This window comes from Perca flavescens, chromosome 2, assembly GCF_004354835.1.
Source record: "Perca flavescens isolate YP-PL-M2 chromosome 2, PFLA_1.0, whole genome shotgun sequence".
Classification (NCBI taxonomy): Eukaryota; Metazoa; Chordata; class Actinopteri; order Perciformes; family Percidae; genus Perca; species Perca flavescens.
Genome location: NC_041332.1, coordinates 979,525 through 1,002,024, shown reverse-complemented (window position 1 = coordinate 1,002,024; position 22,500 = coordinate 979,525). Strand labels below are relative to the sequence as shown.

At 45.5% G+C, this 22,500-nt stretch overlaps 1 protein-coding gene across 1 annotated transcript in view; it reads left to right on the top strand.

Annotated features, from left to right (window-relative positions):
- LOC114545514 (spectrin beta chain, non-erythrocytic 1) overlaps positions 1-22,500 on the top strand; it is a 62,600-nt gene that overhangs the window by 17,034 nt on the left and 23,066 nt on the right. Inside the window, exons 4-17 of the mRNA XM_028563839.1 lie at positions 846-1,019; positions 3,854-3,945; positions 4,296-4,376; positions 5,574-5,689; positions 7,837-7,949; positions 8,496-8,683; positions 11,023-11,140; positions 12,343-12,501; positions 13,609-13,911; positions 14,691-14,844; positions 15,916-16,286; positions 16,958-17,457; positions 19,058-19,195; positions 21,088-21,383. Coding sequence (XP_028419640.1) covers positions 846-1,019; positions 3,854-3,945; positions 4,296-4,376; positions 5,574-5,689; positions 7,837-7,949; positions 8,496-8,683; positions 11,023-11,140; positions 12,343-12,501; positions 13,609-13,911; positions 14,691-14,844; positions 15,916-16,286; positions 16,958-17,457; positions 19,058-19,195; positions 21,088-21,383 — 2,803 coding nt within the window. The remainder of the gene's footprint in view (positions 1-845; positions 1,020-3,853; positions 3,946-4,295; positions 4,377-5,573; positions 5,690-7,836; positions 7,950-8,495; positions 8,684-11,022; positions 11,141-12,342; positions 12,502-13,608; positions 13,912-14,690; positions 14,845-15,915; positions 16,287-16,957; positions 17,458-19,057; positions 19,196-21,087; positions 21,384-22,500) is intronic.

Here is a 22,500-nt window from a genome sequence, read left to right as displayed (position 1 = left end):
TTATCAAAGTAATGTAACTTTTTACACTTCATCACATTTGACTACTTAGATCTGGACAGATGGGGGATAACATAAATAACTTTTAAGTTGAGTTCTGTGTTTTCCTGCTGAACTTTTGGGCTGGTTTTGGGAACCGGTACCCAACGGTACTTTTTATTCCAGCTGCGTTCAGTAAAAGTTTTTTTGTTCTCTCGTTTTAATCGCCATTTTCAATGTTTTTGTCGATTGTGTATTCAGTATTTATTGATGGATAGATGATGTATTTTAAAGTAGAAAACGTTCCCCTTGATGAGGTTTACGGGCCGGGTGCTGCCCTGTACGTCTCCTTATCATTTCCATCATGTGTTCAGATTTGAGAAGTCTTTGAGTGTGGGGCCGGGCGTTAAGCTGTCTTCCAGCTGCCACACACACACACACACACACACACACACACACACACACACACACACACACACACTTCCCTGTTCACTTCCTGTGCTGCATTCAGGGCCAGGAAGACGGTTTTCTCGACATCCTGTGTTAACCCTGCTGTTGTCATTGTTTACAAAAACGTTTCTATATCAGAACTACGACCGAAGAATGTTGAAAAAGCTAAAAAAGAAGGCAGGAAAGAAATCGACAAAAACATATATTTATTAAAAAACAGAAAAAAGTGGCCAAAAAATATGAAAAAGTGACCAAAAAAACATCAAAAATCGTCTAAGGTGACAAAAACGTTTTTTTAAAAAGCAACAAAAACTTGTTTAAAAAGTGACAATTATTGGAATAAAATTCTTCTTCTTCTTCTTCTTCTTCTTCTTCTTCTTCTTCTTCTTCTTCTTCTTCTTCTTCTTCTCTGTGTGCAGCCAAAGCCAACCAAAGGCCGGATGCGGATCCACTGCCTGGAGAACGTGGACAAGGCTCTGCAGTTCCTGAAGGAGCAGCGGGTCCACCTGGAGAACATGGGGTCACATGACATCGTGGACGGGAACCACCGCCTGACGCTGGGCCTCATCTGGACCATCATCCTCCGCTTCCAGGTAACGCCACGCTAACCGCTTCCAGGTAACGCCACGCTAACCGCTTCCAGGTAACGCCACGTGAACCGCTTCCAGGTAACGCCACGTGAGCCGCTTCCAGGTAACGCCACGAGAACCGCTTCCAGGTAACGCCACGTTAACCGCTTCCAGGTAACGCCACGTGAGCCGCTTCCAGGTAACGCCACGCTAACCGCCCAGGTAACGCCACGCTAACCGCCCAGGTAACGCCACGTGAGCCGCCCAGGTAACGCCACGCCAACCGCTTCCAGGTAACGCCACGTGAGCCGCTTCCAGGTAACGCCACGCTAACTGCTTCCAGGTAACGCCACGTGAGCCGCTTCCAGGTAACGCCACGCTAACCGCTTCCAGGTAACGCCACGTGAGCCGCTTCCAGGTAACGCCACGCTAACCGCTTCCAGGTAACGCCACGTGAGCCGCTTCCAGGTAACGCCACGCTAACCGCTTCCAGGTAACGCCACGTGAGCCGCTTCCAGGTAACGCCACGCTAACCGCTTCCAGGTAACGCCACGCTAACCGCCCAGGTAACGCCACGCTAACCGCCCAGGTAACGCCACGCTAACCGCCCAGGTAACGCCACGCCAACCGCCCAGGTAACGCCACGTGAGCCGCCCAGGTAACGCCACGCGAACCGCCCAGGTAACGCCACGCTAACCGCCCAGGTAACGCCACGTGAGCCGCCCAGGTAACGCCACGCTAACCCGCCCAGGTAACGCCACGTGAGCCGCCCAGGTAACGCCACGCCAACCGCTTCCAGGTAACGCCACGCGGAACCGCCCAGGTAACGCCACGTGAACCGCTTCCAGGTAACGCCACGTGAACCGCTTCCAGGTAACGCCACGTTCAAGGTCACGCTCAGGGTTACAGCGGCGCCACCAGGGGGCAGAAAGGGGCTCTGCCCCCTCATTTGTATTCTCTGCCCCCTTGTTTCAGTATCATACGTCCATAAAACGTTCACTGCTTTAATTTTGGGCGTTTTTATTCAATTTTATAGCGTTTTGGAGGGAAAAAATGAAATGGTTTCAAAACGGTATCCTGACTAAAGTTTGACACACAAACAATCTGTGATTGTCTCAACATATGTTGCTCTAATTTTAACTATTAGTCAAAATAATTCATCAGTTCAAAAATAATTTGATAATTTGAAGAAGAAAAGCGGCAGAAACTTAAAAAAAAAAAAAAAAGAGTGGATTGTCGGAAAAGGGACTAAAAAAGGGAGGACAACACAAGGGTTAAAGAATCGCTGACGCTGATCTGGCGCCTCAGATTAATCCGAATAATCTCACGATCACATCACGTTAATATAAAACACGTTCTTCTAAAGACTAGAGCTAAAACAATCACATCGTTGGTTAATATTTCAACTCTAAAGGTTGAACACAGACTCCACCCTGTTTAATGATGTCATACTGAACGTTTTCAATAAAGCTTTATTGTTCAGTTTGACATCATCAACAAACAAGCATTAACTTTATCAACATGCAGCGAGTGTGTTTTAGTTTAATAAGAATAGTAATATTTATTTATAGATGTGTCACAAAGTGCTTCACCAACAGCAAAATAAAACTCATTTTTTTCTGCGTTTATTTAAATTAATTTATTCTTGGGGGCTTCTCCGCCTTTATTTTGACAGGACAGCTAGGTGAGTAAGGGGAGAGAGAGGGGGGAAGACATGCAGGAAATGGTCACAGGTCGGAATTGAACTCTGGACCTCTGCGTTGAGGTATAAACCTCTCAGTATATGTGCGCCATCTCTACCCACTGAGCCAATCCGGCCACTCCTCTGCGTTTTTGCCTCTTTTTCCTTCGTTTACTCTGCTGTTTTTAGCTGGAGGTTAATAAAGTTATATTTATTCAAACGGTTATTGAAACATGAGATTGGAACAGAAAAACTGAAAGTATTTGTTGTTAAAACATCTTTTAAAATCCAAGGTCTTAGAGGATCTTTCATCTCTAACAGAGTAAATGTTTGATTTTAAACTTTATTGGAGGAACTTTATGACTCGGCGACAGAGCGGTTAAAGTCCAGACCGTTGCCATGGACACCCAGCCCAGCGGTGACACACGCTCGGCATCGACCTTCGAACCAGAAAACGTCTTCCTCACAAAATCCTGAAGAGACGTTCAGGGTCCTTGGGAATACATCACAATGCGTTTTAATATCTCACTTAATAATAGTTATAAATAATAATACATAATAGAGGGTAATGAGCAATATTAAGTATATACTTGACAATACAGTTCCACTCACACCTGGAAATCTTTTGGGAATTAATACAAAGCTCCAGATCAATGCTAGGCACAGATACATATTTATATACATATTTAAAATGCTGGGGACAGCAGAACAACCTCCCTCTACCAATCAGAAATCAGACTAATGTATCCACAGCATATGGTTAGAACTTTCTAATAAATGCATACTATATATGGATATGCATGCATGCACACATGCACACAGACACACACATGCAGAGACAGACACACACACAGACACACATGCAGAGACAGACACACACAGAGCGGAGTTGTCCCCTCTTTTATTTATTTTTGTGTGTGTTTTGTTGTTGTCTTTCTGTGAGAAAATAAAATTGTTCGATAAAAAATGTAATGATTTTTGCACTGGACACTAAGAAAAGTACTACACGTAATAGTATAGTAATAGATGATACATGTAATAGTATAGTAATAGATGATACGTGTAGTAATAAAGAGATGGAGATTAGTGAAGAAAATTTTGAGAATAATAATAATGTGTTCCAGATCTAATACTAATAATAATAATAATACTATGTAATAATAATAATGTGTTCCAGATCCAGGATATCAGTGTGGAAACTGAAGACAACACAGAGAAACGCTCGGCTAAAGATGCTCTGTTGCTCTGGTGTCAGATGAAGACGGCCGGGTGAGAATCCTATGATACTTCTCTTTATTTACTTATATATATATATATATATATATATATATATATACACAGTATATCAGTATATATCCCATAATACCATCACTTCTCTTTATTTACTTATATATATATATATATACAGTATATATCCCATAATACCATCACTTCTCTTTATTTACTTATATTATATATATATATATATATACAGTATATATCCCATAATACCATCACTTCTCTTTATTTACTTATATATATATATATATATATATATATATACTGTATATATAATAATATTCTATATTACAGTCTCTAAATGATCTGATAGTGTAAAGAGTCTCTAAATGTTTCCTCAGGTATCCCAACGTGAACATCCACAACTTCAGCACCAGCTGGAGAGACGGCATGGCCTTCAACGCTCTCATCCACAAACACAGGTAACCTCTTCATCATCATCTTCATCTTCATACACAAACACAGCTACAAAAGTGGGATATTTTCAGAAAAAAATGAATATTTTGAGAGAAAAATTCAGCCAAATGTGTCAGCCCCTTAAAGGACAATTCAGGCGCAGAATGACCCTAGGGGTTAATAACACATGTGTACCTAGTCGACCGTTCATGCTAATCTACCGTGACCAGTTTTAGCCCAAACTGCTAATTAGCTCGTAGCGCTAGGCGTTCATGTATACAGGCTGTTTGGTAGTAACCTGACTCCTCCAGATGGATCGCTTCCCATTTGCTCGGCATATCCATCTGGGAACTTTCCGTTGGAGAACTTCTGGGAAGGGGTGAAAATCCTGGTTAGCTGATTGGATAAACCATCTGTCTATCACCACCTATAGTTGGTGATGGACGGGCCAAATCAACCAATCAGTTAAAAAACATCTTTTCCTCAGAGAAAAGCCTCCAGTGCCGTTTTTTTTGCTCTTCTTCTTCAATGAAGGACTACTTTCTAATTCAGATAAAACTTGCTGCGATAGCTACGCTCATCTCATCCGTGGAAGCCGCCACGTTGTTCAGACTGAACAGTCGCTTCTCGTTGGGTCAAAACCAACGCTGATCGGTCCGTCGTTGGGAGAACAATGTTCTCCATCTCAAGATTCCCGACTGATCAGGGAGGAGAAAACTGGAGCTCACCAGATCAGGACGGTCTCATCATGCTAGTTTGGTAGCGCTTTGGGCTAAAACTGGTCACATTAGATTAGCATGAAAACAGATCCCAGAGAACGGACGACTCAGTACTCGTGTGTTATTAACCCCTAGGGTCAATTTGCGCCGGATTTGTCCGGCAGGAATATTCTGAGAAAGAGTCTGAATATTTATAGTATGAAATAATATAAATATGCAGACTGTTTTTCTCTCAAAATATTATTGAACACCTTTTCCCGTTGTTCTTTTTTTTCACTTTTTCCAAAGTTTTTACACTTTTTTTCGTCGCTTTAGTCTATTTTATTGTCTTTGGCGTTTATTTTCGACGGGTATTGTCACTGTTCATCTTAAACTTGAATCATTAAAATAATGACATGAACTTTAATCTCAAACTTGAATCATTAAAATAATGACATGAACTTTAATCCCCTCCAAGGTGAGCCCTTTTCCAGCCGCGTTGACGTTTGTGTCTCTGACTTTCAGGCCAGATCTGATCGACTTTGACAAACTGAAGAAGTCCAACGCTCATCACAACCTGCAGAACGCCTTCAACCTGGCAGAGCAGCACCTGGGCCTCACCAAGCTGCTGGACCCCGAGGGTGAGACCCCAAAAACTAGACCTTCCTCCACAGCGCTGCGGAGGAGGGTCTGGCTTGTCCACACAACATTCATGGATGTGAATGTGCTGTGGTTTATTTGGCTTGTTTTTTGATATTTTTGACACTTTTAAAAACTTATTTGTTGCTTTTTCCCGACCTTTTTATGTTTGTTTTTTCATTAGTTTTGTATTCTTTTGTCTTCTCTTTCTTCAATGTTTTATTTTTTAGTTTTAGCCTTTGAGACGCTGAATACAGTATAGATTCTCTGCCCGAGCCCGAACTCGGCCCGATATTTACCGCTCTCCTATATCAACCAGACCAGATAGTCTCAGGTATCTAACCAGTCCTTTAGCACCAGATATGGTCTCTCCTATATCAACCAGACCAGATAGTCTCAGGTATCTCCCCAGTCCTTTAGCACCAGATATGGTCTCTCCTATATCAACCAGACCAGATAGTCTCAGGTATCTAACCAGTCCTTTAGCAGCAGATATGGTCTCTCCTATATCAACCAGACCAGATAGTCTCAGGTATCTCACCAGTCCTTTAGCACCAGATATGGTCTCTCCTATATCAACCAGACCAGATAGTCTCAGGTATCTCCCCAGTCCTTTAGCAGCAGATATGGTCTCTCCTATATCAACCAGACCAGATAGTCTCAGATATCTCCCCAGTCCTTTAGCAGCAGATATGGTCTCTCCTATATCAACCAGACCAGATAGTCTCAGATATCTCCCCAGTCCTTTAGCAGCAGATATGGTCTCTCCTATATCAACCAGACCAGATAGTCTCAGGTATCTCCCCAGTCCTTTAGCAGCAGATATGGTCTCTCCTATATCAACCAGACCAGATAGTCTCAGGTATCTCACCAGTCCTTTAGCACCAGATATGGTCTCTCCTATATCAACCAGACCAGATAGTCTCAGGTATCTAACCAGTCCTTTAGCACCAGATATGGTCTCTCCTATATCAACCAGACCAGATAGTCTCAGGTATCTCACCAGTCCTTTAGCAGCAGATATGGTCTCTCCTATATCAACCAGACCAGATAGTCTCAGGTATCTCCCCAGTCCTTTAGCACCAGATATGGTCTTTCCTATATCAACCAGACCAGATAGTCTCAGGTATCTAACCAGTCCTTTAGCACCAGATATGGTCTCTCCTATATCAACCAGACCAGATAGTCTCAGATATCTCACCAGTCCTTTAGCACCAGATATGGTCTCTCCTATATCAACCAGACCAGATAGTCTCAGATATCTCACCAGTCCTTTAGCACCAGATATGGTCTCTCCTATATCAACCAGACCAGATAGTCTCAGGTATCTCACCAGTTCTTTAGCAGCAGATATGGTCTCTCCTATATCAACCAGACCAGATAGTCTCAGGTATCTCACCAGTTCTTTAGCAGCAGATATGGTCTCTCCTATATCAACCAGACCAGATAGTCTCAGGTATCTCACCAGTTCTTTAGCAGCAGATATGGTCTCTCCTATATCAACCAGACCAGATAGTCTCAGGTATCTCACCAGTTCTTTAGCAGCAGATATGGTCTCTCCTATATCAACCAGACCAGATAGTCTCAGGTATCTAACCAGTCCTTTAGCACCAGATATGGTCTCTCCTATATCAACCAGACCAGATAGTCTCAGGTATCTCACCAGTTCTTTAGCAGCAGATATGGTCTCTCCTATATCAACCAGACCAGATAGTCTCAGGTATCTCACCAGTTCTTTAGCAGCAGATATGGTCTCTCCTATATCAACCAGACCAGATAGTCTCAGGTATCTCACCAGTTCTTTAGCAGCAGATATGGTCTCTCCTATATCAACCAGACCAGATAGTCTCAGGTATCTAACCAGTCCTTTAGCAGCAGATATGGTCTCTCCTATACCCGAGCCTTGTCGGCCAGTGCGTCAGCGTGCAGACCGTGCCGAAGGACAGTATTAATTAGGTGATGGAGACCAGAAAGTCTCCTATATGGTTCCAGGGCTTTGATTATGATGCTGCCTTGATCTGTTACCCACAGGTAAAAGGAATTGTAGCGCTGAAGCAGCTGTAGTGCTGTTTTCTCGAACATAAACTCTGATGATAACCTGAACATGTTTCCAGACGATGTCTTTAAACGTTAAATGTTTGTGTTGCAGACATCAGTGTGGACCATCCTGATGAGAAGTCGGTCATCACCTACGTGGTGACGTACTACCACTACTTCTCCAAGATGAAGGCTCTGAAGGTGGAGGGGAAACGCATCGGAAAGGTCCGGAAACACGCACACACTGGCAAAATATATTTCATCTTTCAATGAGGTTTTCAAAATGTACATTTCACTTTTCAAATACATTAAAATTATCAAAATGTTGGCACAAGAACCAACAGGATTCACAAAGGAGAAATTGAAAGTACACAGAGATTTAGATATGACACTATACATATATCCCTAACCCAGTGGTTCTCAAAGTGTGGCCCAGGGACCCCCAGGGGTCCCCAACAAAAAGGGGAATAATTTATTTTCACTAAAATTTCATCCGTAAGTAACACAATGACAGATTGTATGTATTTTGTTCATGGGTTTCATTCACTTTCTGTAATAAAACCTCTAAAAGCTAAAATTCTATCAGGAAAGGGACCCCTGGACAAAGTCTCATCAGATGGGGGTCCGTGGTCTCATTTGTGCCGGTTTAGGAGTCCTTGATGTCAAAACGTTTGAGAACCACCACCCTAACCCATAGCAACCCGCTTTGATTCTGACCCATCAAACCTAACTGTGATATCTGACGGGAGACGTCTCTGTTTTTCTGTCCAGGTGCTGGACAACGCCCTGGAGACGGAGAAGATGATCGAGAAGTACGAGTCTCTGGCCTCGGACCTGCTGGAGTGGATCGAGCAGACCATCATCATCCTCAACAACAGGAAGTTCGCCAACTCGCTGCTCGGAGTCCAGCAGCAGCTGCAGGCCTTCAACACCTACCGGACCGTGGAGAAACCGCCAAAGTCAGAAACCTCCCCCCCACACTCTGACCCCCCCCACACTGACCCCCCACACTGACCCCCCACACTCTGACCCCCCACACTGACCCCCCCACACTCTGACCCCCCACACTGACCCCCCCACACTCTGACCCCCCACACACTGACCCCCCACACACTGACCCCCCCACACTCTGACCCCCCCACACTGACCCCCCCACACACTGACCCCCACACTCTGACCCCCCCCACACTGACCCCCCCACACACTGACCCCCACACTGACCCCCCCACACTCTGACCCCCCCCCACACTGACCCCCCACACACTGACCCCCCACACTGACCCCCCCACACTGACCCCCCACACTCTGACCCCCCCACACTGACCCCCACACACTGACCCCCCCCACACTGACCCCCCCACACTCTGACCCCCCCACACTGACCCCCCACACACTGACCCCCCACACTCTGACCCCCCACACTCTGACCCCCCCCCACACTCTGACCCCCCACCCCCCCCCCACACCGCCAAAGTCAGAACCTCCACCCCCCCCACACACTCTGACCCCCACACTCTGACCCCCCCCACACTCTGACCCCCACACTCTGACCCCCCACCCCCCCCCCACACTGACCCCCCACACTGACCCCCCACACTCTGACCCCCACACACTGACCCCCCACACTCTGACCCCCCCCACTCTGACCCCCCCCCCCCCCCACACTGACCCCCACACTCTGACCCCCCCCCCCCCCCCACACACACTGACCCCCCACACTCTGACCCCCCACTCTGACCCCCACACCCCCCCCACTCTGACCCCCCACACTCTGACCCCACCCCCCCACACTGACCCCCCCCACACTGACCCCCCCCACACTGACCCCCCCCACACTCTGACCCCCCCCACCCTGCCCCCCCCCCCTGACCCCCACACTGACCCCCCCCACACTGACCCCCCACACTGACCCCCCCCCCCCCCACACTGACCCCCCCACACTGACTGACCCCCCCACTCTGACCCCCACACTGTCCCCTGTCCCCCCACACTCTGACCCCCCCCACACCTGGCCCCCCCACTCTGACCCCCCCACACTGACCCCCCACACTCTGACCCCCCACACTCTGGCCCCCCACTCTGACCCCCACACTGACCCCCCACACTGACCCCCCACACTCTGGCCCCCCCCCACACTGACCCCCCACACACTGACCCCCCACACTGACCCCCCACACTGACCCCCCCCCCACACTCTGACCCCCCCCCATAACATTGTTGAATGTCTTTATAACGATGTTACTTGCGATAAATAACGAGATATTAAAGTGTTCTCAGTTCTGCTGCTTTCAGCATTTTGCTAAAATACAACAAACTTGCTTGTTGAGTTTAAAACAAATGAAAAGAAATCACTTCTAAATTTCTTTTATTGAACAAATTACATGTTGATTAGAATATAAAAGGAAGCACTAAAGAAAGTGTACCTGGGGTAGATAGTGTTGTGATAGGCCAGTTAGATAGTGATAGAAACGTATCAACACCAACAACAGATTGTTAGCTGTTAGCTTTTTTTTTCTATGCTTTTGGGATACTGCGGCGCTGCAGTTGAAAAAAGCCAGAACAGAATATTAATTTAAGTAATGGTTTAAAGGTGCTGACACACCGACCCGATAATCGTCTGACAGTCTGGCGAGGTCGGTGACTCGAGTCTGTTCGGTGTGTCCCGTGCCGTCGTCAGTCGGCCTTCATTTGGGCCGATTTGACTCGTTGAATCAGCCGCTGGGCAGTCGGACTCAAAGACCAATCTGATTGGTGGAGAGCTAGCCCTCCGCAGCCCTGTGCACTTATGTTAGCGTGACGAAGGCCTCTCAAAATCTTTGAAAATCTTCTAAACTGACCCTTGTCGATCTGAGATGACTCAGCAACTGCACGGCCTATTTCTCCCTTAAAATGTTTTCAGAAACACTTTTCGGTGAAACTATTTTCTTAAAATACGAGACTGTATTCTAAACTAGCCACCATTATAGTCGGCTTTGAAATCCGGGAGAAGCCAGACCCATGTGACGCGTTCGTCATTTCCGGTTTGCATTTTTTGGGCGACAATACAGATTAGCGCCGCCTGTTGCTATGGAGACATATTACGTCTCGCACATGCGGAGAACGGACGCTCAAACCGGCTTCTCTTCGGTGTGTTCTGAGGCACTTTTTGGACCTCGGGGAGGCGGATCAGTCCGACTCCCTTTTCTGCCGATGGTGGGCCGTCTGGTTGGTGTGTCGGGGCCTTTACAGTAACAGGAGTACAGATATCTACGTGGCTCCTCTCTTCCTCTTTAGTAAGTCGTGTCTCTTTTGTCTTCAGGTTCACGGAGAAGGGAAACCTGGAGGTCCTTCTGTTCACCATCCAGAGTAAGATGAGAGCCAACAACCAGAAGGTCTACATGCCCCGAGAGGGGAAACTCATCTCCGATATCAACAAGGTGAGAGCTGCTCCACCTCACCGGCGTTCAGATCCTCCAGTCGGTCACCAACGTGTTCGCCAGCCTCACGCCAAACGGCTCTTTAACCCTCCGGTTGTCCTCGGGTCAAATTTGACCCGTTTTCAAAGTTTTTATATCAGAAATATGGGTTTCTTTGAACCAAAATGCCCAAAATAACATGGATGCATGGATGTCCATTGTATGTAACCCATACAACTATCTTTGCACGTAAAATTAATGATTACTTTTATTGAATTTTGGGTGTTTTTATTCAATTTTATAAGCATGTTTAAATGGTTTTAAAACAGTATCGTGACCAAACTTCGACATAAACCTGTCTGTGATTCACTCAGCATCCTCTGATCTTAACTAGTAGGCAACATAATTCATAATGTTTTGCTTTTTTAACTCAAAAATGAGGTATAATGTCATATAAATTGATGAATAAATAAAATCATGGGAGGTTTTCTGTGATCTCCATCGTTGGTGCAAGGTCGTCAGGAAACACTGTTGTTGTTTTTTTCCTCTTTTTGGCATTTTGACTGAGATGCCAACATATCCCAGGCAGGGCTGGGTATTGTTCCAAAAAATGTTGATACGGGTACCGATACTGATACCGTGACATTGACACCGATTCCTAAACACATTACAGCACACATCTTTTAATTTATTTTGCAGCTCCTACTACGTGAGCTGTCTCTGTGTAACGTAGAGATTTTCCTGCGTGTCTCTACCACAGCCAATCACAAACCTTCCTAGTTCCTGGTAGAAGCATTCTGCGTGCTTATTGGCTCTCTGACGCTGATGAGATTTACTCCTTGGGTATTGAAATTGGGTATTGAATGACTAGGCATGTTTTGATACCCAATACTTTAGAGGCAATTCGGTCGGTCCCTAAAAAGTATCAAATTCGGTACCCAGCCCTAATCTCAGGCAGATTGATAATTAGACCCAAACATAATCTACAGATTTGCTTTTGCAGTTTTTGAGCGATGATCTGCAAAATGTAGAGGACTGTTTTGATGTGTGATAACATTCTGAGTTTTATTTTACTTTGTTTAAAATCTACGTATTGAAGTCATGGTATCCAAAATCTTTGAACGATACCCAGTCCTGTGTTAGAATGTATTTTACATACTTTACAACATGTTTGAAAGGGGACTTTAGGAAGTGTTTGATGGTGATGGCGTGTTGGTCCTCAGGCCTGGGAGCGACTGGAGAAAGCAGAGCATGAGAGGGAGCTGGCTCTGAGGACGGAGCTGATTCGTCAGGAGAAACTGGAACAACTCGCCAGACGCTTCGACCGCAAGGCGGCCATGAGAGAGACCTGGCTCAGCGAAAACCAGAGACTAGTGTCACAGGTAAGAAGACGCACAGTCAGCAGCATTCAGGGCTTTCATCAGTCAGCAAAAAGGAGAAATGTACATTTTTAGGGTTATTTCAGTATTTTTCAACCTGGACCCTATTTTATGTGAAGAAAAATCTCTGAAACTGGTCCAGTATTAAACCAGAACCGAGCTGTAATGTAACCCTACAGGACTAATGTTCAGCAGCAGTTAGAGTCCACTACAAGTTCTGTTGTTGCTGCTGACCGACTCAGATTATTATTCTATGTGTTTGACAACATTATGGGATGGATCCCTACAGAGATAGACCTTTTAGTTAAAGAGAAAGATCCTTTTAGTTTAACATGAAACAGCCCCGAAATCACCATCACCAAACTACACCAGACTCCATGTAAATAATCAGGACTTTTAGCGTGTATAAAGCCAGCATATCTCCACCAGACTCCATGTAAATAATCAGGACTTTTAGCATGTATAGAGCCAGCATATCTCCACCAGACTCCATGTAAATAATCAGGACTTTTAGCGTGTATAGAGCCAGCATATCTCCACCAGACTCCATGTAAATAATCAGGACTTTTAGCGTGTATAGAGCCAGCATATCTCCACCAGACTCCATGTAAATAATCAGGACTTTTAGCGTGTATAGAGCCAGCATATCTCCACCTGACTCCATGTAAATAATCAGGACTTTTAGCGTGTATAGAGCCAGCATATCTCCACCAGACTCCATGTAAATAATCAGGACTTTTAGCGTGTATAGAGCCAGCATATCTCCACATGTAAATGGGTGAATTAAAGGTTTATTTCAACCAAACCAGAGTGGTGATTGTTGGAACAGTGGAAACATGAACCAAGACGGCTTTTGGTAGTTTTATTTAGTTTCTGTCCACTTTGAATGAAGTGTGTTTTACAATGATAAAAGTCCTGATTATTTACATGGAGTCTGGTGGAGTTTGGTGATGGTGATTTCAGGTTACATTACCGCTTGGTTCTGGTTTAATACTGGACCAGTTTCAGAGATTGTTGTTCCCATGGAGACAGAGAATCCAGGTTGAAAAACCCGAAGTTACCTTTTTATATTTTCTGTTTGTTTTTCTGAATCCTCCTTTCTCTCTCCAGGACAACTTTGGGTTCGACCTTCAGGCCGTGGAGGCGGCCACCAAGAAGCACGAGGCGATTGAGACGGACATCGCGGCGTACGAGGAGCGCGTGCAGGCGGTGGTTTCCGTGGCGAGGGAGCTGGAGGCGGAGCACTACCACGACATCAAACGCGTCACGGCCAGGAAGGACAACGTGATCCGGCTGTGGGAGTACCTGCTGGAGCTGCTGAAGGCGCGGCGGCTGCGGCTGGAGATGAACCTGGGCCTGCAGAGAGTCTTCCAGGAGATGCTCTACATCATGGACTGGATGGACGAGATGAAGGTTTGGCTTTTATCTCGTTTCACCGCGGTTTAAAGGAACACGCCGACTTATTGGGACTTTGTCTTATTCAGCGTGTCCCCCAGAGTTAGATGACTCCAAACATACCCTTCTCACTCCGTGCGTGTCGTAACTCTGTCTGACGCACCCACCGCTAGCCTAGCTTAGCACAGATCCTGGAGGTAACCGGCTCCATCTAGCCTAGCTTAGCACAGATCCTGGAGGTAACCGGCTCCATCTAGCCTAGCTTAGCACAGATCCTGGAGGTAACCGGCTCCATCTAGCCTAGCTTAGCACAGATCCTGGAGGTAACCGGCTCCATCTAGCCTAGCTTAGCTTAGATCCTGGAGGTAACCGGCTCCATCTAGCCTAGCTTAGCACAGATCCTGGAGGTAACCGGCTCCATCTAGCCTAGCTTAGCTTAGATCCTGGAGGTAACCAGCTCCATCTAGCCTAGCTTAGCACAGATCCTGGAGGTAACCGGCTCCATCTAGCCTAGCTTAGCTTAGATCCTGGAGGTAACTGGTTCCATCTAGCCTAGCTTAGCACAGATCCTGGAGGTAACTGGCTCCATCTAGCCTAGCTTAGCACAGATCCTGGAGGTAACTGGTTCCATGTATCCTAGCTTAGCACAGATCCTGGAGGTAACTGGTTCCATCTAGCCTAGCTTAGCACAGATCCTGGAGGTAACTGGCTCCATCCATCTGAACTTATATATTCTATAGTTTTAAATGTGTATATGTTTAAATAAAGAAACCAAGCCGATCCCTCTCTCTCTCCAGATGTTGCTGCTGTCTCAGGATTACGGGAAGCATCTGTTGGGCGTGGAGGACCTGCTGCAGAAACACGCTCTGGTGGAGGCCGACATCGCCATCCAGGCCGACCGGGTGAAGGCCGTCAGCACCAACGCCACCAAGTACTCCGTCAACAGCGATGGTGAGCAGCGGGAAGCACCACCTCTCAGCTTCTTACAAAGGACTAGTAGAAGTAACATTATAATAACCAGATAATAAGGAATCACCAGAGGCCTCACCACACAATATCATCACGATACGATAATGGTAGGGATGCACCAAATCCAGATTTTTGGGGTTTCGGCCGAATACTGAATCCACTGGTTAAGTTTAGTTTTTGGCAGGGGTTAAGATCAGATTATGTTGATGGATAACAGACTGTCAAAGTTTAGGCAGGATAATGCTATAAGATTGAATAAACAACCAAAAGTCAATGAGAGTAGTAAACTGATCCTTCATTTTACTTAAGAGTGTTTTATGGATCCATAAAAGGCAATTAGGTTGAAAGAAACCTTAATTTATGATATAGAAACTTTGAGGACCGTGGCCTCCCATCCAGATATATTTATATATACTTCATATGAAAGGAGATAGATAGATAGATAGATAGATAGATAGATACTTTATTCATCCCGAGCGAAATTTTAGGCATCCAGTAGCTTAGACAACCATAACACAACAAACACATACACATACATATATCTCACATACATAAGGCCTTGACCAACAGCCACTTTGCTCCTTTGCTCGTTTGAAAGCCATGATGTCTCTCTCTCTCATGGGTGGGCCAAATTCTCTGGGCGAGCAAAGCAGAGAAAGGGGAGGTAACCTTGCTCCTTATGACCTCATAAGGAGAAGATTCCTGATTGGTCCAACTGAGTTTTCATTTTCTCAAAGGCAGAGCAGGATACCCAGGGCTCGGTTTACACCTATCACCATTTCTAGCCACTGGGGGACCATAGGCAGGCTGGGGGAACTCATATTAATGTTAACTTATTATTCATAAAGTGACATTTTCATGCCATGGGACCTTTAAAGAGTTAAAGGTGCTATGGTAGACTGTGTGCAATGGTGGTCGTGCACAGTGCAGAGATTGAACGGACAGTGCAGAGATTGAACAAAAATGTGGGCAGCTCTGATCTAGATTATTCCAAACTTTAAAATAAAGAGACCTAAGACAGTTGAGTGCTGATCAAAGTGTCCTCCTGTCCAGGCTACAAGCCCTGCGACCCTCAGGTGATCCAGGACCGCGTGTCCCACCTGGAGTTCTGCTACCAGGAGCTGACCCAGCTGGCCGCCGAGCGCCGCGCCCGCCTGGAGGAGTCCCGGCGCCTCTGGAAGTTCTTCTGGGAGATGGCGGAGGAGGAGGGCTGGATCCGTGAGAAGGAGCAGATCCTGTCTTCCTTCGAGCACGGCAAGGACCTGACGGGGGCCATGCGCCTGCTCAGCCAGCAGCGCGCCCTGGAGGACGAGATGAGCGGCCGCGCCGGACATCTCAAGCACACCATCGCAGAGGGCCAGGCCATGGTGCAGGCCGGACACTTCGCCGCCACCAAGATCCAGGAGCGGATCGCTGACCTGCAGGTAGGGATGGGTGTGATGTGAATGGTGTAGGTCACATGCATCAAACTCAAGGCCCGTGGCCCAAATCCGGCCCCTCGCAAATTTAGATCCGGCCTGCATATCAGTTCAGGTCACAATACATTTGGCCCCCCTAGATGGATGTGAGCCAAACCAGACTGCAGTTATGCAACACTCAATGTAGAATTTGGCAGATTAGAGACACAACTAGAGAGTTTACATATTCAGGCTGTGAAACAGGTTGTTGTAAACAATGTATTCATTGTTCTGCTTGATTAGCTAAACTCTATGATGGCTTAGGAACTTTTTGGGGGCTTTATGTCGACCAAACTGTTAGTGAGAAAGCTACATAAGACACGAATAATACACTCAAAGGTATTTGACTTTTTCAGTTGAATAAAAGCATGTCACACTATTCTCTTCTAAACTTGACATTTTCAGCGGGTAGCTTGCTAGCTCGAAGTTAGCTGTTGTTTGTTGTGGGTGGAGGTTGTCCCCAGACTAACCTTCTTGTGTAGTACCTTACATACAAGATATGAAATACATTTGAAAACCCGAATGTTGAAATATCCAACCTATCAGCTCCCCCGGAGGAGTCAGAGAACAGCAACAGGAAATGTTCTTCCGTTGACCCAGCCTATTAAAATCCTCCCCTCCCCCGTCCCGCCCTGCAGGCTCAGTGGGCGGCCCTGGAGCAGCTGGCGGCGGCGAGGAAGCGGCGTCTGGAGGAGGCGTTGGCGCTGCACCAGTTCCAGGCGGACGCCGACGACGTGGACGCCTGGACGCTGGACGCCCTGCGCATCGTCTCCACCGGAGAGACGGGCCACGACGAGTTCTCCACGCTGGCGCTGGTCCGGAAGCACAAGGACGCGGCCGCCGAGGTGGCCAGCTACCGGCCGGTCATCGACGCGCTCCACGAGCAGGCGGCCGCGCTGCCTGAAGAGGAGGCGCGGTCGGAGGAGGTGCGCGGGCGGCTGGCCGGCATCGAGGAGCGCTACCGCGAGGTGTCGGAGCTGACCAAGCTGAGGAAGCAGGCGCTGCAGGACGCGCTGGCGCTCTACAAGATGTTCAGCGAGGCCAACGCCTGCGAGGTCTGGATCGACGAGAAGGAGCAGTGGCTCAACAGCATGGAGATCCCCGAAAAACTGGAGGACCTGGAGGTCATCCAGCACCGGTAGGACCACGCGCGCTGCACACATCACTGGATTTAATCGTTAAAATGTTGTCAGAAATTTCATTTTTTTTATTAATTTTATTTTTTTCTTGAAATGTTCTGAATTTTTTGTTGGAATATTCTGATTTTTTCATTAAATATTTAGGTTTTCCTCTATTATTCCAAATTTTGTCTCGAAATATACAGACTTTTTTTTTTTAACTTAAAATATTCCAACATACAAAATATTCTTTCTTTTTTTTCAAAATATTTCAACCTTCTCTTAAAGGAACACGCCAACTTATTGGGACTTTATCCTATTCACTGTAACCCCCAGAGTTAGACTAGTCCATACATACCCTTCTCATCTCTTATTGGGACTTTATCTTATTCACTGTAACCCCCAGAGTTAGACTAGTCCATACATACCCTTCTCATCTCTTATTGGGACTTTATCTTATTCACTGTAACCCCCAGAGTTAGACTAGTCCATACATACCCTTCTCATCTCTTATTGCGTCTTTATCTTATTCACTGTAACCCCCAGAGTTAGACTAGTCCATACATACCCTTCTCATCTCTTATTGGGACTTTATCTTATTCACTGTAACCCCCAGAGTTAGACTAGTCCATACATACCCTTCTCATCTCTTATTGGGACTTTATCTTATTCACTGTAACCCCCAGAGTTAGACTAGTCCATACATACCCTTCTCATCTTATTGCGCCTTTATCTTATTCACTGTAACCCCAGAGTTAGACTAGTCCATACATCATCTCTTATTGGGACTTTATCTTATTCACTGTAACCCCCAGAGTTAGACTAGTCCATACATACCCTTCTCATCTCTTATTGGGACTTTATCTTATTCACTGTAACCCCCAGAGTTAGACTAGTCCATACATACCCTTCTCATCTCCGTGTGTGTCCTAACTCTGTCTGACGCCCCCACTGCTAGCCTAGCTTAGCACGGATCCTGGAGGTAACTGGTTCCATCTAGCCTACTGCTCCCAATAAGTGACAATATAACACCAACATGTTCCTATTTCCATGTTGTGATTTGTTAAGTCACAGCCTGTACAAATAACAAGGTCACATGACACACAGCCATCTTCTAACCGTATACATACTGGGAACTATATTCTCAGAAGGCCAAGCACTGCTACTTGGGCAGAGTGATATTACTCTAACTCTGAGTGAACTCCTGTGTAGCAGAAGTAGCAGAAGTAGCAGAAGTAGCAGAAGTAGCAGAAGTAGCAGAAGTAGCAGTGCTTGGCCTTCTGCAGAATGAGTGGAGACTAAATGAATCTCGGTGAATGCTTTTAAATCCAAAATGAAAGAAATGGAGGCAGACTCTTTAAGATGTCAGTGTTTTCAAATATTTATCCTGGTTACAAAAATGGCAATTTTAAATTGATGTAATGTGAATTGCTTTCTATATTTGAGTTCTATTAACGTTGTCCTCTAACTATGAGTTTGTTACATGCTGCTGCTTGTCTTGGCCAGGTCACCTTTTGAAAAAGAGATTCTTCATCTCAATGGGTTTTTCCTGGCTAAAGAGAGGTTATAATAATGTAATAATAAAATGCGTGTGTGTAATGTGGACTCTGTCCTCGGCAGGTTTGAGAGTCTGGAGCCGGAGATGAACAACCAGGCGTCTCGTGTTGCCGTGGTGAACCAGATCGCCAGGCAGCTGATGCACAACGGTCACCCGAGCGAAAAGGACATCAAGACCCAGCAGGACAAACTCAACAACCGGTAACAACAAACGCTTCTTTTTCTGGTCCTTTCCTCTCTTTAGACTTCTGTTTTTTAATGACTCCAAGCCTCGGTGGTTAATACTGCTATCTGTTATCTGTCTGGAAACCAAATAAATAATCGCCAATAAAGGCTTCATAATTAAAAACTACACATCCTCGGTCTTCGCAAGAACAAGAGCTTTATCAGCCTTTGCAGCTTTTTCGTGGTTGATGCTTTTTTCTGCTTTTTTATCCCTTTTTTTAAATTAATTTGTCACTTTTTTCGATGGCATTTGCGTTGTGTGTGTTGAGTGTTTTGTGAGCTGCGTGGTTTCCAGGAAGGCTGCTCTTGTGAATCCTTGTTCGTAAAAAACAAAACTAAGTACCATGTCAGCAACTGCTTTAGCCTAAGTCCCGCCCACGGTGCTGATTGTCAGTCAATTGTCATCGACTCGATTGTTTTTTTTAACTGCGAAGCCGCTGATGCAAGATGGATCCGTCAGCTTGGTGGAGTAGACGGATTCAAAGGTCTGGACCCAGGCAACAGGAGTTTATTAAAGGAGAACTCCGGGCAAGTTTTCCGTTAATCTTGATTGCTATACGTATATGAGTACTGCCGATAGCAAAAAAAACGAGCCGAATCGGTGCTAGCAACACGGAGCTGCTGCAGCTAATGCCGAGAGCTCCCACTCAGCTAAAACGGCAGTTATGGGGGCATAAGATAAAGAGTGCCTTTGTGCCTCTTAACAGACTCAAAATGCAATTAAAATGTCTGTGCAACATGAACAGGGACCTTACATGACAACAAGATGCATTTAGCAACTTAGCCATTGTTTAAATTCACCTAGCCTGTTAGCTGCTAGCTGCCGTCTGGGATGAGTGAGTGTGTTCAGCCAGGCTCCGGTAATAATCATCACGCAGCAGTTCCATATGTATTTGTAGCATATATATCCATTTTGTGTGCTGTCTTGGTGAATATGAGTCTCTGCAGTGGCGAATTGTGTGGTAGTTTCCTTAGCCAGGCTAGCAGCCCGGACCGGCATCCAGCTTCTACTTCCTCCCCGCCTCCCTCGCCTGCCGCACCGACAACAATCCACAGGCGCCCGCTGGTCTGGTGGAGGTCCTCCAGAGGACAGGTCATGCTTTCGCGGCGAAATTTAAAAAAAAGTTTATTCCCCCCTCAAAAATAGGACTGAACCCCCTAAACCTGTTCTCCTGCTGCCATCCATTCTTCTTCCTTTTGTTCCTGGAAAGATGAAGAGAAAGAGCAGAACATTTATGGCATTATACAGTATATGTGTCTCATTCCTGAGCCAGAAATTGTATGTTTTGAGCACAGAGAACTTTATTTTGCAATGTACATTACATTACATTTTGAACAGAAATGAACAACTCAAAAATACAAAAACAAAAACCCTTTTCCATGCTCAATAAATGTATTTGCATGTTTGCTATTATCCATATTAACGTGCAATGATAACCCCTCTATTGCAGTTTCCTCAGGTGCCCTGTCTCAACCTCTGCACTCTGTGCACACTCAACTCTGACACACTCGCTCAAACATTCATAGCATTACAAGTGTGGCACAAAACCAACCAATCGGAGAATTAAAGGTCAATTCTGATTGGCTGAGTGTTTATGAAGAGATTTGTTCCTCACCAGTTCCTTCAGCACTTCATAGACAGCTTTATTGACTGCATGTTTGTGCATCTTGAACAGTTGTTCTGTCTCAGTTGTACACTCTGTTGTACACAACATAGAGTAAAGAATGTAACGTTAGAGCCCGACATCACAAGCTAGTTTTCCATTTCAAATCCGAACCAAGTACCCCTGTAAGCTGTCCTGACCCTCTCTTCTCTGTATATATGTGGGGTATAACTTCTACTCATATGCTCTGTTGTCTGTGTGAAGGTGGAGTCAGTTCCGTGACCTGGTGGACCAGAAGAAGGAGTCCCTGAACTCGGCTCTCGGCGTGCAGAACTACCACCTGGACTGCAACGAGACCAAGTCGTGGATCCGAGAGAAGACCAAAGTCATTGAGTCCACGCAGGAGCTGGGCAACGACCTGACCGGCGTCATGGCGCTGCAGAGGAAGCTGACGGGCATGGAGCGCGACCTGGCCGCCATCGAGGACAAGCTGGGCGACCTGCGCGGCGAGGCCCAGCGCCTGGCGGAGGAGCACCCCGACCAGGCCCACGCCATCACAGGTACACACCCGCACAGTAACCCACTATTACCACATTCTGCCACATGTTGAATTCATAAAGAGATTTCTACTTCAAATTATTGCCCCAAAGGAAAACATTTTTTTGATCTTATGAAAACTGCACCATCTAGTGGACTGAAACAGAAATTAATTTTATTATTCTACAACCCAAGTGAAAGTCTCATGTGCAGTTTATCAGAATCAGAATCCGATTTATTGGCCAAATATACTTACATACACAAGGAATTAGACTTTGGTAGTTGTTTACTCTCTATACATTCAACACATAGACATGTAGTAGTAAACATTCAGTAGACAAATAGTCATATAGACACATACTGTAGAATAGAGACAGCAATAAAAACATATAGGCACATATCAACATGATATACAAATAAGACATAATATCAAGACAAGTACACATGGAGTGGGATGTAGAGTGCAAAAAGTAATAATGCAAAGTAGTAAGCAAGATGCATATTGGAATGATAATGTATGTAATGTGTAGAGAAGTGGGTGAGTGGCCATAGAGGGGATCAGGGTCTTAAAAGTCTTTAACAAGTCTGACATTTAATACTTTGGTCTCAAAGGTAAAGGTCTTAAATTTAGTTCATAAAGGTCTTAAATGTTGTCTTGTGCTGTAACATCCTAAATATTTAGCATGGGTAACGTTTAAAGTTTTTATTCTTTGTTTGCTCTCAAAGTGACACATGTTTTATTAATGTTATGTCACTAGAGTAGTAACACACTTCACAAAGCTATTGTGTAATAGATATGAATGTGACTTTCATAATAAAACTTTGTAATTTAGGTAACGTTACTTGGTAAATAAGTATTTTCTCGGACTTTAAATCCTCACTAATTTTCCGTTATATGGCCTTAAATTTAGCATTAACTTTAACCTGAGATGGTATTAAAAATGTAACTTCATTAGGTACCGTGTGATAAAAGATGGATACTTGGCATCCGTGTATCGATACACAGGCTGAGATTGCTTCTCACTTCTCACTGTGTGTGTGTGTGTGTGTGTGTGTGTGCGTGTGTGTGTGTGTGTGTGTGTGTGTGTGTGTGTGTGTGTGTCTGTGTGTCTGTGTGTGTGTGTCTGTGTGTGTGTGTGT